Source organism: Hippocampus guttulatus, chromosome 3, assembly GCF_054856545.1.
Source record: "Hippocampus guttulatus isolate MCC_2025c chromosome 3, RoL_Hgut_1.0, whole genome shotgun sequence".
In the NCBI taxonomy this organism is placed as follows: domain Eukaryota; kingdom Metazoa; phylum Chordata; class Actinopteri; order Syngnathiformes; family Syngnathidae; genus Hippocampus; species Hippocampus guttulatus.
The window spans coordinates 20636439-20650101 of record NC_141263.1 but is presented as its reverse complement, the minus strand read 5'-3'; the positions used below and the strand labels follow the sequence as shown (position 1 = coordinate 20650101).

Here is a 13663-nt window from a genome sequence, read left to right as displayed (position 1 = left end):
GCACTTCTGCTCTCTTCACAAGTAAAATGTTCAAAGTGCCGCCAAAGAACAACCACATATTAATTGAACAGCACTTTTCTTTTGAATCAACGCGTTTGCTTGCTCTATTTTTTTTAAATTTCCATCTCGCATGGATGTTTGGTGTATTTGTGCACTTTTGGGGAGGATTCAATTATTGTTGGGAGTTTTCCCCGCTTGGCTGAGCGTGTCATTGTTACACGCCAGCATTGGTGTGCACTTTACGGCGCCGCGCAACAAGGTTATGCCACTGCGGTAATTTCCTCTGGCAATGATGCTCGTCGTATGACATGTCTGTGCCTGCAAAGATGTGTTCTTCTACAAGAGTGCTGGAAAATACAAATCTTTCATAAACACAACTGGGGTGGCACTCGGTGGAGCATAGTGACCCCAAGAGAAGCATCAGTAAATTGAATCCGCCTACTGTAAATACGTACTTTCAGCCAGAAAATGTGTGCATTATTCAGAGGAGGGAAGCAACCCAATCGCACTCCAGAGAGAGATCTCCGTTAAGTCCAAGCTGTTACCACCACCATCAACAAACGGGCACTTCCTGTTTCATGAAGGACAACGTAAATATTTTGAGTGTTTACTGAGGAATACATTCGTTTATCCGGAACGGCCCCAAGGTCAAATGAATTTTTACACATTTGAAAAGAAAAAAATGAAGGGTGAACAGGAGCAAGAATGAACATTCTTCCATCCATCCATCCATTTTCGAATCCGCTTATCCTGACAAGTGTCGCAGGCGTGCTGGAGCCTATTCGAGCTATCTTTGGGCAGTAGGTGGTGGACACCCTGAACCAGCTGCCAGCCAATCACAGGGCACACAGAGACGAACAACCATCCGCGCTCACACTGACACCAAGGACCAATTTGGAGTGTTCAATCAGCCTGTCATGCATGTTTTTTGAATGTGGGAGGAAACCGGATCACCCGGAGAAAACCCACGCAGGACCGGGCATGCAAACTCCACACAGGGAGGCTGGAGCTGGAATTGAACCTCTACACTGTGAGGTCAATGCTCTAACCACTGGACCACCGGGCCGCCGAAGTTGGACAAGAACAGATTTTTTGTATTTCCATTATTTATTTATTGAAAAGGAAATAAAAACAATTCCAAGCTTGACCAGGAACAATTACAGATTGTTTTGATTGCCAGGAGGGGAAACTGGAAATTAGAACAGATTGAAGTTGAACAGGAACAGGATTGATGGGAAGCAGCCCTAGTTGAAAGAACAGGAACAGGATTTCAGAATTAGGAATTAAATTTGAAAAAAAAAAGCAAACTAATTGAGGGTTGGACAGAAACAGGAATGAGTTATTTCTATTAAAACAGGAACAGAAACACAGTTTTGTTTTTTTAAATTGGAAAATGTTTAAAATAGAACTAATCAATAAAAGGAACATGAATGTTTCTATCGCAATGAATTTCCAAAGAAATTCCAAAACTTATTTTTATTAGCATTATTTAAAAGTGAGTCAAGTGAGAAAAATCAAAATCAAAGTTTGAACAGAAACAGGATCATTTCTTTTCCAAAAGTTCTCATTGGGAAAATGTTGAAATGACAAGCACTTGCAAATGACAGTGGTCCTTATTAGGATTCATTCGAGACTGCCAAGTGCTGCCGAGTAGGTAGTGTTTTTGTTCCAGGAAGTAAAAAGCAACCCCCACAGTCACAGACACATGGCGCCCGTCCTTCATCATCCAGTGAAGGTCTCATCTTATCTGCGGCTGCTGTTTGCCTCTTCATTAATCACTCTCGGGTCCAATCCAATGGTGAGACTGATGGCTGACGCGGCCTTGTCCGAGCCATCCCTCAGCTATTGGGAACCACTCTGGGCTTGGGTAGGTGGGGGTATAAAGCAAAAAAAAGGGGGGGGGGGTATTCATTCGTGAAGGTGATGTGTGTGCCTTCCCCTGTAAAAACGAAGGTGTGCCATGTCATGATTTTTTATTTTATTTTTTTGGAGGCAGCAACACATTCTTGGCAATGAGAAGTTCCTTTCGGGCCTGCCGGAACGGAACAAGAGTGGAACCTCGCTCCATGAATTTAAATTGTTCCGGACAGAATAATCTGTGAACGGAAACAATTTTGCCAGTGAATGGAGAAACCCAGAACACAGTTATGTTTACCTTGTTTTGAATGGGTGTGCAGTAAAAAATAAATACAGTATTATGTAGACAGTGTTTGATCACTTGATCGGCATCTGTTTCTCTGCCATGCTGGAGGTCAAGAACGGGAATTCACTTTTTTTTATGTTAACTGAAAAAAATATCATGGTGTTGTCACTACAAAATCACATCTGAGCAATCAAAATAAAGAGGCTATATAGTTAACACTAGCAACTGTGCAGGCTTTTTTGATTAATTCACATCAATAATGATTTTTCGGCCTTTTCTGAGGTCTTTGTTTTTTCAGAACAGTTGTTCTTAACATTTTGATGACATAAAAGAGAGTCAACCATTGTGTTACGTTGCCTAGCCACAGTCGGACAATGAGCGTCAAGTGTTTCGTTGCTCCTCTGCGCGAAACTGGACTGTCATTGGATAAAAGCCGGGCATTAACCCGCCCATCGGATGCTCAGCTTCCCAGGGGATTTACTGGGCGGCGTGCTGGTGAGAATGCTCGGGTTCTGCATGATGATTGGATGATCTGTCTAAGGCGGAGATCAGCTTCCCCTCATTTGAATGACGAGCAGCCGCCACTGCTTCCTTCGAAGACTATTGCCTGATTCCGTTTCTTAGGAGGCATATTGAAGGCTAATTTAACCCTGGAGAACCCAAGTACCTTTTTCTTCTTTGGAAAATGATGAATTATACATTAAATGACTGCTATATGTTCACTAAACCCCAAAATATATGTTTTTTTTCACATATTCAATGCTTTAATCCTAATTTAGGATTAGCGCCAAATATGGCCCTTTGGGATTTAAGGGTAGCATTTTAGTAGCAGAATTTATAGGGGCCAAATTTGACCGCGTGGGGTTTCCAGGGTTTTTAAAGCAAAAAAAAAAAAAAAAAATGCCTGACAAGCAAATTATGTTTAGAAGGCACGAGAAAAAGCACAAGAGAACCTTCAGGGTACCGTTCATGAACTGAAGTTGTCCGTGAAGCAAGGCAATATTTCTGTCCGTGGTGTTCGTCAACAAAGGTTCCAATGTCAGATTGTTTTTTTCCCCTCACCCAATCCAAGAATTAAATAGTAAATGCAAATTGGTGGCAGCAGGAGGTGGCAAATGAAATGGTTTGCTCTTATAGAGGCAGGATATAAATGGTCCTCCAAAAAGATGAAACAAATCAAGCTGAGGGGAGCGATCCATAGTCATCAATGGGACTGCATTGAGCTCACTGCTTCACGAGCTTCAGCAATCAGCAGCGCAAACACACATTTGTTCTACGACTAATCCTACATGCACACGCATGCACGCGCACTTCCGCAAAGTACTGATGGAGCCACTAAGAGTGAAGTGCGGTAATTACCTATGAAGGGTGAGCAAGGGGCTGTTTTTGTGTCTCCGTCACCTTTTTCATGCCGCCCTTCCTCCTGCGTGATTGGTCCTCAACATTGCAATTATTTGACCAATCAAGCGGGTCAAACTCGTGCATGCATAATGCGTACACCTACACAAATGAGTCCTTAGGGTTTCATTGGTCACAAGATTTGAAATCACACTATTTATTCATTGCTCACGCGCTTTGGAGATCCACTATTCAACAAATACAACATCTTGGAGGGATGCGGTTGTCACTCAAACAATTTCAGAAATATTGTCAGTGGCTACAAAATGTCTACCACCACGTATCTAATTGTACAAACAGAAATTTGCACTGAACGTCTTTTGGTTGTGTTGTGCAAGTGTATCAAAAGAATCACCCAAAAAGTGTATGAAAGCTATCCAGTATAAAAAATACAAATAAATAAATAGTTTTAAAAGACAAACGTGGCATCTGCTTTACGCGCTGACGGCAGACCGTCGATGCAGATTCACCACACTGAAATGTGACATTCGGAAAGGGTTTCCTTTCCTAATGGAAATGAATAATGAGCCATTTGACAAAAGAGACAGCGCTTTGCCCAAACATTTCTAATCTGCCCGTTATATTGATGATTCATATCAGAGATGACTTTTAAAATCTTTACGAGGCAGAGGATAAAAAATAAAGGAAAAAAAAAAGACACACACACACACACAGGCCTCTGGCACGACGACTTCTGGAGGCTGTTTGGGCATCACAATGAGAGTTTAGTTTGTTTTTTCTGTAATTGATGCTTTGCCTGTGTGGTGGCCCGGCATTGTTTGTTTATGCTAATGACTGCGATGACCTCTTTGCTCTGCAATCTCGCTGTAAAATGGCAGCCGCTGCTGCGGGGAGGAAGCGGCCATTGCTTTCATTTCAATGTCTCCTGTCTCCTCACTTTCTTTCTTCACAGGTCAGGAGGCAAAAAGAATGAATGATGACCATCGTAATTGCAATATAGAAGGTTGAACGGAAACTGTTTAGTTCAATTTCCATGATTTCTTGTAAAGAAAATTGAAAATGAGAGCGCGGCAAATCAGGATTAGAATGGAATATTTTTTCTTCTGCAGCAAAAGTGACAGAATGTTGAATATGAACTACAACAAAGGCAGATGATTTCGACTGTATTTCTTGGATTTCTTACGGGCAAAAAATAAAGTAACAGCAGGAAAAATATGGATTCTTTTTACCTTGATGAAATACAATGAAGATGATTGGAATATTGAAGACAGAATATTTCTACTTCCAATGTTTCTTATGGGGAAAATTTGCATCGGAAATAAATGAAGGTTTGAACCTGAAGAGACGAATCCAATTTCCATCGTTGATTATTTTCAACATTTGACATTTCATTCACATTTGGACGAGACTGTTGGCACTTAAATGTGAGATGTGAGATGTGTAATGCAATTTTACAGCTAAAATGTCGAACTTCTCAAATTGGCCCATGGGGGGTTGCAAGCCTGAGCTTTGGGTTCCACAAAATAAAATCATTTGCAATTCATTAAGTTGTTTCATTAAAAAAAAAAATATATATATATCAATACATAAAAAATAAAATAAAGAGTGCATGCCTACGTAAATTCAATTTGATTTGATTCAATTCCTTTCTGTGAAATAGAATGAATACTTAGGTCAAAACATTCAAAAAAAAGAAACAATTCATGTGGCGTTTGGACGTTTGTCGTAATTACTTTTATTTGGAGTTGGGATTAGAACAGCAGGTTTTTGGAAAATGTCTTCCCTACAAGGAGTCAGGAATCCTTGCAGGGCAGTGCGAGGCATGAAAAAGGTCAACTTCACAGGTGCCAGCAAACTTTTCACTCCTAGTCTACAATATTTTTCACTGCTCTTCGCAAACTCAACAGGAAATTGGCTGGAAGCTAGCCTGTTGCCGGCATGGAAGCGGGCGAACAAAGCTGATCCACAGGGTGGATTACTGCCTGCGGACAGAAATAAAAAAAAATCTTTCAACAGTAACATTCACCCTTCAGTTCTCACTCTTGGATGCTTATTTTATGTCTAAATGTCACTTCTATAGGACCACAACGACTTTTAGTTTAAGTAAATGGGTCCGACTGTGACTTTTTTGTTCGCCGTTCAGTCTGGCAGCACCCTCCCTCGAACATATCGATCGGAAATGGCTATTGGCATTAGCTCTCTGAATAAAAACTCTCCTACCGACTGCTATTCTCCACTGAGTCGCTCAATGGAGGGACAAAATCCTTAGCGGCTTTTTAAAAAAAATCCATTTAGCTCTGAGCCGATGCCTTGAAGGACACCTCCGCTGGGCGTACAGGAGGGCGAAACTAGGAAATGTTAGGCATTGTATAAGGGATTTACATCTGCTTCTGTTCACATGAGATTGAAACGTATGATGTAATTTTCACTGACATTTGCGTCTGTAGTCTTGAGCAACTGCGGAAACCACCTTTTTTGTCTCCACCTGTTCTTGTCATCCGGGGCCCCTTGTGTTAACCAATCAGCTCCCTCAACCCTTTGTGCCTTGTCTCGGTGTTTGCTTGTATTTAGTTCCCTGGGTTCTGTCAGTCTTGTTGTTTTGTTTCTGTCATAAGTTTTGTTTGTTTATTACTTTGACTTCATGCGGTTCTCAGCACTTTGTTTGTGTATTTGAGTTTGTTTTTTTGTTAAAATATTTTGCTCAGTCCACCCTGCTCCTCCTTAGCCTCTCTGCTGTTTGGGTTTATGGCCATCACGCAAAACATGACAGTTACACAGCAAAAAAAAAAGTGGAAACAAATATGCAGCGCTCACTTGTGTGGTGTGCGGCGAAGTGTTGCCCATTCAAATTTTTTGACGATGGTTCACTTCACCCGCGTTCAACCGTGTCGCAATGTTCAGAGCTAAGGCATAGCAAAACAGGACAAGTGCAGAAATAGCTTCTACAAGACATACCAAAACAGTAAAAGCCCAGAAATAGCTTCTACAACACATTAACTGGTAATGCTTGGAATTTTCTACTAGTAGCTAATGTAAACAGCATCAGCAATCCGTCCGCAAACCGACCTGAAATGATGTGAAGATAATTGTGCCAGACAGTTACAGCTACTCAAGTGTGCAACCTAGCTGGCTAATGCTAACCGAGTATGAACACTAGCATAAACAACATGACTCACCTCAAACTCACTTTTCTCCAAATTCTTCTCCATAAATAACCCGACCAGTCGAGGCAGACTGCCGCCTTGCATTGAGTCTTGGTTCGGTGTACCTTGCAGTAGTGCTTGCTCACATGGGGGTTCAGGCGATTTTCTGCGAGAAGTACTTTTCTTGACCTTGAGTGCCTTGAGTTGGCTTCTATTGTGAATTAGGGCTATATAAATCAACCTGACTCGATACCACATTGGCAAGTGTGAAATTTTGTTCTCAACATTGCCATGACAACAACCTGAAATGGAAAAACAAAGACGCAATGATGCTGTTAGAATCAGGGGCTGGGATAAGAGTGATGCTTTAGGTTTGATTTTGCAGTTATCGTTAAAATTAGGGTGTGTGGTTAGAAAGCGTTTAGTTTTGGGGTTAGGTCATGGAATGGCGGTTTATTTTATAGTTTGCAGTTAGGGGATATAGGGTTGGAGTTTAGGTTAGATGTTCCAGGTAAGGTTAAAAACGGGAGTTATTGGTTAGTGTTACAGATTGGGGTTAGGTCCATGCATGAAGGCTCTAACCCCAGAGGTAGAGTAAACACAGGCAGTGATTTTTGTTAAAAAAAAAAAGACATCTCTTACATATATTGTTTTATATATTAAAATGTCTTCCCTCTGTCTAGAAAATATAGAAAGAGATCAGAAAAATGGGGGCAAAAAAACAACAACAACAACAACAAAAAAAAGGGTAAGTACATCGTTTCGTGTTCGAGATCAGGGGTAGAGTTAGTTTATAGTTTGGGTTTGGGGACAGGGTTCAGGTTTAGGGGAAAGGGCTAAGGTAGGGCCAAGGGGATGAGGGTTAAAATGAGGGGTTTCAAGTCATTTTAAAGTTAAGGGTTTGAATCACAGTTACAGTTGATAGTTTGGGTTAGGGGGAGGGTAAGGGTAAAGGTTTACAAATTCACTTTTGTTTCCAAGATTCAATGCATGTTCCTAACCTGAGTTTTGGAATGAATTTAGGGAGCCCAGTGATTTTTTTTCCCATATAGCATTTCTTTATTTAGTAATTCATTTATTTGTGTATTAATCTATTAGCTATGTATTTAATATTAAACAATGCACAGTTCTTGTGGTGAGCTGTATGATAAACAGAGGGAAATTCTGGCTGGCTCAGTGCTCCTTTGTTTTCTGTTTGTTTGGAATATAGGGCAGTACAGTTTGGGTGCTCTTATCCGACACAGTTTGCGTGCTGCTGTTTCGGAGCAGTTTTTTACGGCAGCTGGGGTTCAGGAGGCCTTTCCTGGGTAACGTGTGCGCTCCCGTCATGCTTCTTGCCGACGGGGGCATGTAAGAGGGGTCGAGGCAGTTGTGGAGGAGCGAGTGCTCGGAGGAAGAACGTTTGGGTGTGAGAGGTTCGGGGAGGAGGCTCTGCTCGCTGTCGCTGTCAGGCGTGGCGCGGCCGCTCTTGTCATCTGGTAGTTCCTCCTGCTCCTCTTCGTCATCGTCGTCGCAGCACAGTGCATGGTAGAGGATCTTGTCACTGAATCTGACCCGCTCCCTCGTCTTGTGGCTGTGTGTGGAGCTGCTGGCCTCCTCGCTGGATGAATCTGGAGTGATGATGCGTGGTCCGTTGGGGATGGGCAACCCGCCGTTCATTTGCGAGTAAACTGAAGCCATGGTGGCCGCGGGCAGGTTGGGCGTCTGCGTGGGTATGGTCCCGCGGCCCGTGGGCGCTCTGGGGTAACACCCCATCGGTAGCTCGCTGGGCGTTCGCACGCAAGCCCCACTGGCCGTCTCCAGGTAGCCGCAAAACTCCCAGCTGTCGGACAGCACGTCGGCGTTGAGGAAGTCGAGGCGGAAGGCTTCCCCGAGGCCGCGCTCGCTGCTGGACGTGCTGCTCGCCGTTGCCACCGTCCAGTCATCTGGATCCAGGTCAAAGTCAAAGTCTGACGTCAGTTTATCGATCTGGCCCACCACCTGGCAGGAAAAAGCAGAGCAGGCATTTAGCCAACAGAAAGTTTGAGTCTTTACCTTCAAGTCTTCAGTGACAAAAATGATTCAATTCAGGCGACTAAAGCACCTGCAAGTCGCGTCAAGTTAAGTCTTAAGACAAGTCATGCAAATGTATTATGCCATTAATGTTATTTCCATTGTACTGTATGTCCTGCTCTTTTTCTTGGTGTTTAACGGAGGTTCCCATGATACGTTAAGGTACATGTTGGTCAGTGATGTACTGGCAACATAATTTGCCCCATTGATAGTCGGTGATGGCGGCCGTCACAAAAAAAATTATCAAAAAGTCGACCACTACAGTCAGTAACTCAAATTGTTCATAATAATAATAAATTATTCTCTGTATTAGAAGACAAACCAAGGAATGCAAGATTAATGGAATTATTAATAGAGACTCTGGCATCAAATAAAGTGGCCCAGAGCTAAAGCATACCACAGGGTAAGTTTGGTAACAGGCTCTGAATGGAATTTTAGACAACTATAAAATCACGGAATTTATGAGAAGAAGGTCAGATGCCTTTTTTTAATCGTTGTCCGTGGTGATGTCGCAGCCGTTCGGGCCCCCACTGTGGTCAATCTGTGTTTTGCCCCACATAGCATCACAGCTTGTCCCACCAAAAAATCTGGTGTGCTAAAAGTGTGCTATGTACAGCTACAATGATTTATTCCTTCACTAATGTCCCAGCACATTTCCAACTGCCATGAACAGGAACGGGTTCCCACTCGTGATAAATAAATCATAATAGCAGGTGGAGCTGAATATTAGAGGGAAGCACTCTTGTAATGACGGACCGCGTGGAATCCATTTCTCGAATCACCACTCGTGCCGAGCAGAAGAAGCTCTCCGGAGACTTTTTACATTACTGACCGTTGCTGCGCGTCACGCCATCATGTCAGAGACGAGGCAGCTGCGAATGGCCTCTTTCATTCTGACCCTCAATTACACAGCCCAATCATCTCTGACAGGTGTCCAGGTACAGTAATAAACCTTCAGCTGACGCTTGCCCGCCCTGCCTCCCCATTAAAGCGACTCTCTAAAAGTGGCGGAGTGACCTGACTCTGAGTTGCAAGGTGCAGTGACCATAGTTGACTCTTGACAGTTGTCATTGGGGGGGGGGGGGGGGGGGCGGGGGGTGGAAAGAAAACAAGAGGGGGAATCAAAATGTTTCTCTTAACATCGGATGTGCTAGACGGCAAGACAACTTGATCTACCTTTCCATAATTGTAATGGTAATTCTCGCGCACAATCATGGATAATATCGCTCTCGCCGGCTTCCGCAAAGACACCATTTACAGCAAAAAGAGAAAGTCATAAAAGATTATTGACTACCATTCTTTTACTATTTTGCTTAACTGTGTTGCAAATGAAGTCACTTCAGTCACCAGGAAATGCTGTCAATGCTTCATAAACTTTATAGAGTAACGGCTTCATAAAGCCCGCGGGGGAATATACACTGAACTCCAGCCTCCAGCTGCATGTCACAGATGTAGCATTGGGAGCTAAACAAAATGAATGATGTCTCTACTTAGCAGTAGGAGACATTTTAACCCCTTGTCGACCTTTCGGACCCCTTTCGTTCCACTGGGGCGTGTCTGGTTGGTTTCACAAATCAAAGATCAAGTCAGGTCAGGAGCATGTGCAACACATTGCTATGGTGACCATGTGCCTGAATTCCAGGAGATATTTCATCCATCCATCCATTTTCCAAATCGCTTATCCTCACAAGGGTCGCGGGCATGCTGGAGCCTATCCAAACTGTCTTCGGACAGTAGGCAGGGTACCTCCTGAACTCGTTGCCAGGGCACACATAGACAAACTAACATTCGCGCTCACAATCACACCTAAGGATGCTGGAGCCGGAAACGAAGCGTGCACCTCAGTACTGTGAGGCAGACGTGCCAACCACTCAATCACCGCGCCGCCTAGGAGATACTCAATTACAAAAAAGAAAAAAGAAAAAGAAACACCATATCTACCTCTCTCCCGAGACAAACCGGCTAGCGCTCGTGATCATAAGGTAGACACTCGTTGATTTTATTTGTCACATTGCAATGAGTCAGTGTTTCTCATCCAAGTGTCAGGTAGTCCCCCCTCTGGGTTGGGGCCACCTATCATCCAAGTTGCACCGATGACTCAAATAATTCTAAGAATGAAAAAGAAAAAAAAAAAGGGGCACTCATTGATGATTTGAACTGTTTAGTTAGCTTACCATGCTTGTTAGTTAGCTGCTAACTAGCTATGTCACTTTGCTTTGCTTGCCACTTGAAATCGTAATAAAAAAGTAGACATTGATTGCTTCTTTTTTTCCCATCTTTTGACAGTTCACCATAAAAAAAGGAAATGCATGACATTTATTATCCATCAATCATTTGTCAGAAAACGTGTTTCTCCCCTAGTCTGATCCAATGTGAAAGGGAACCGGTTATGCACTTTTTTGGGGCACGGACCACTTTAAACACTTTAATTGCTGAACAGACATGCATAATTTACAACCATATGAAAGTTGAGTGTTTTCATTTGCCAATGGATTGTGACTGAGAGTTCAAGGCTTATTGTAGGTGCCAAAATGTCAAGTCCGTGTTGTGGCAAAGCGGTGTGATTCCAGCTGAAGTGCTCTATCGTCCTCAAACATCTAATAGCTGCTGATGACAAAGGCAGAGGTTAAGTCTTATTTGAAATGCTTTGACATCATACGCTTCCCTAGCAGCCCAACAAAGGAGCAGCAACGTCCAATACGACTTTTGCTAGGGGCTTCTTTTAAAAGAGCTTAAAAAAACAAACAAACATGAGGGATTCATGGATTTAGTGGTGTGATGGAAAAGCAAACGAAGATCTTTTAGCAGCTGCAAAAAAGCAAATCCTTGCTTTTGTTAAAGCCTGCCTGAGGTGTCAGAAGCATCTAGCAATGTGTGTTCCTGTATGTCTTTGACGACCATAATGGAAAAATGTTTATTGTTATACATTGTGAATGTGCAGCTTCAATGTTTTGGCGGTTTTTATGTCAGTCCATCAGTGCTTTTATTTGTTTTTGCATACCGGACTGGATTAAATGGCGGTACATCTCAAGAAAAAAAAAACGTCTGACTTAATTCAAACATGCACATCACTTGCAGAGCCAGATTCTACTGTTGGCTACAATGCAATGTGAGATTTGATTTAAGGTAAGACATTGTGTGTGAATTGCGATTTTGTGGGGGGACACTGTAATACAGTGTATTTCCACCTTTTTTGTCATCCCCAGTGTCACGATGCGCGGTGGTGGTGGACCCCAAAAAGCAGGCACAAGAGAGGAGCAGGTTGTACTTGATAAATTGTATTAAAACAGAGAAAACTAAATCCTAAACAAAGTCCTGAAGACAAAACGAATCCAAAGTATCAAACAAAACCATGACTGAAGCAAAAAACGACCAAATAACCGAAACAAACATGACAGCAGCGAACACACCAACAGCAACAATGACCCGACAATGAGTGCTCGGGCTGGGAGTCCTTTTAAAGCACTAATTACATTACATAATTACGACCAACAGGTGTGCAGCTGCAGGGAAAAGCCCCACAGTGCCACCTGTTGGTCACAAACTGAAACATGACACCCAGAAAGTGGTGTGGGACCCAGGCCTTGAGTTTGAGACCTTCACAACAGTAGGAAGAGCCCTGGAGTGAACAATCCAAGTTACAGCCTCTCGGCTACCCCCCAAGCAAAGCAAAGTTCCACTAAAAACAAGATATGTCTTGATTTCGGTTGCTTTTTACACAGGCACAGCTTGTTTGCCTGCATAGTTATGTGTTCATATTTGCCAGTTCAACATATGGCTGGTGTTACCCCCTTGACAGAACCCCCCCCCCCCCCCCCAAAAAAAACAATCATCAACATGCTGTAGATGATCCTTGTGAAGAGAACATTACACAATTACACAATACACAAGTGAGGGCTTAGTGTTGAATATTTGAGTATTTATCGGCAAATGAAATGGGCTCTGCCGGCAGCACAGTCAGTACAAGTGCAAATAAATCAGGTGTGAGTTGCCAGGGTAAATGAAATGTAATGCCTTCGTTGAATCCCCCCCCCCCCCCGCCTCCCACCGTCAAAAACAAAAAAAACCCACTGAACTTCATTACTGTGTTCGTGTGGCCCCGCGCCATCTGTTCGGGCGCCACGTGTCGTTTTCACAGATTCTGTCGCGCTCGCTTGTTAATTATAAAACATCCGGCGCCTAGTGCCTTCTTTGTTTGGTTCCTGTGGAAGAAAATATAGGAGGAAATGCATTTGCTGGGAGCCATTCGAACACATCGCCATCATTAATTCTCTCAGTGTGTCGAAGGGTGCAGCGATGCACCTGCGCTGGATGCAGCTTATCTCCACCATGATTGCCTACACTTGTAAAAATATTTGAGCAAACAGTGGTTTACCGTTGTATCGAAGCTATTTCTGAGGTGAAAACAAGAAAATGGAATGTAGTCCAATCATCCTGGACTGGAATAGTATGGAGCCAGACCACTGCCGTTCAATTTGGGCATACAATATTCAATTGGATGTGTTTTTTATGTTTGAAATTATACTCAGATTTCAGCTTCGTACCAGTGTTTCCCTTCCCTTGTTTTTGATCATCTTACTGGTTTTGAGGCAGCTTGGGCTTCGAATCTCGGCTCAGGCTCCGTTGAGTTTTCATGATCTCTCCAGTTTTCTTCAGGTACTCTGGCTCCCTCCCACTTTCCCAAAACATGCATTCTAAGTCAATCAAAAACACAACAATTCCCATAAATGTAAATCAGAGTATGAGTCTGGTTTGTTACCCGCAGATTGGGCGGCGATCAGTCCAGGGTGTACACATGCTTCTTGCCCAAACTTTAGGCTTGAGCTCACCCCTGATCCTGATATGAGGATAAGCGGTTTAGAAAATGGACGGATGAAAGGATGGATAAAGCTTTCCGACTTTAACGTTCCATTTTAAAGGGGAGGGGTCAGAAGGGTTTTGAGTACAGTAAATTTCCGAAACAAAT

At 43.1% G+C, this 13663-nt stretch overlaps 1 protein-coding gene across 4 annotated transcripts in view; it reads right to left on the bottom strand.

Annotated features, from left to right (window-relative positions):
- Positions 1 to 1088: 1088 nt before the first annotated feature.
- Positions 1089 to 13663, bottom strand: part of insyn1 (inhibitory synaptic factor 1) — a 75185-nt gene continuing 62610 nt past the window's right edge. For all 4 annotated transcript variants that reach the window (XM_086107544.1, XM_086107545.1, XM_086107546.1 and 1 more), the window contains one exon: positions 1089 to 8625. In XM_086107544.1, the coding sequence (XP_085963670.1) occupies positions 7819 to 8625 (807 nt within the window). In that variant the 3' untranslated portion in view covers positions 1089 to 7818. The remainder of the gene's footprint in view (positions 8626 to 13663) is intronic.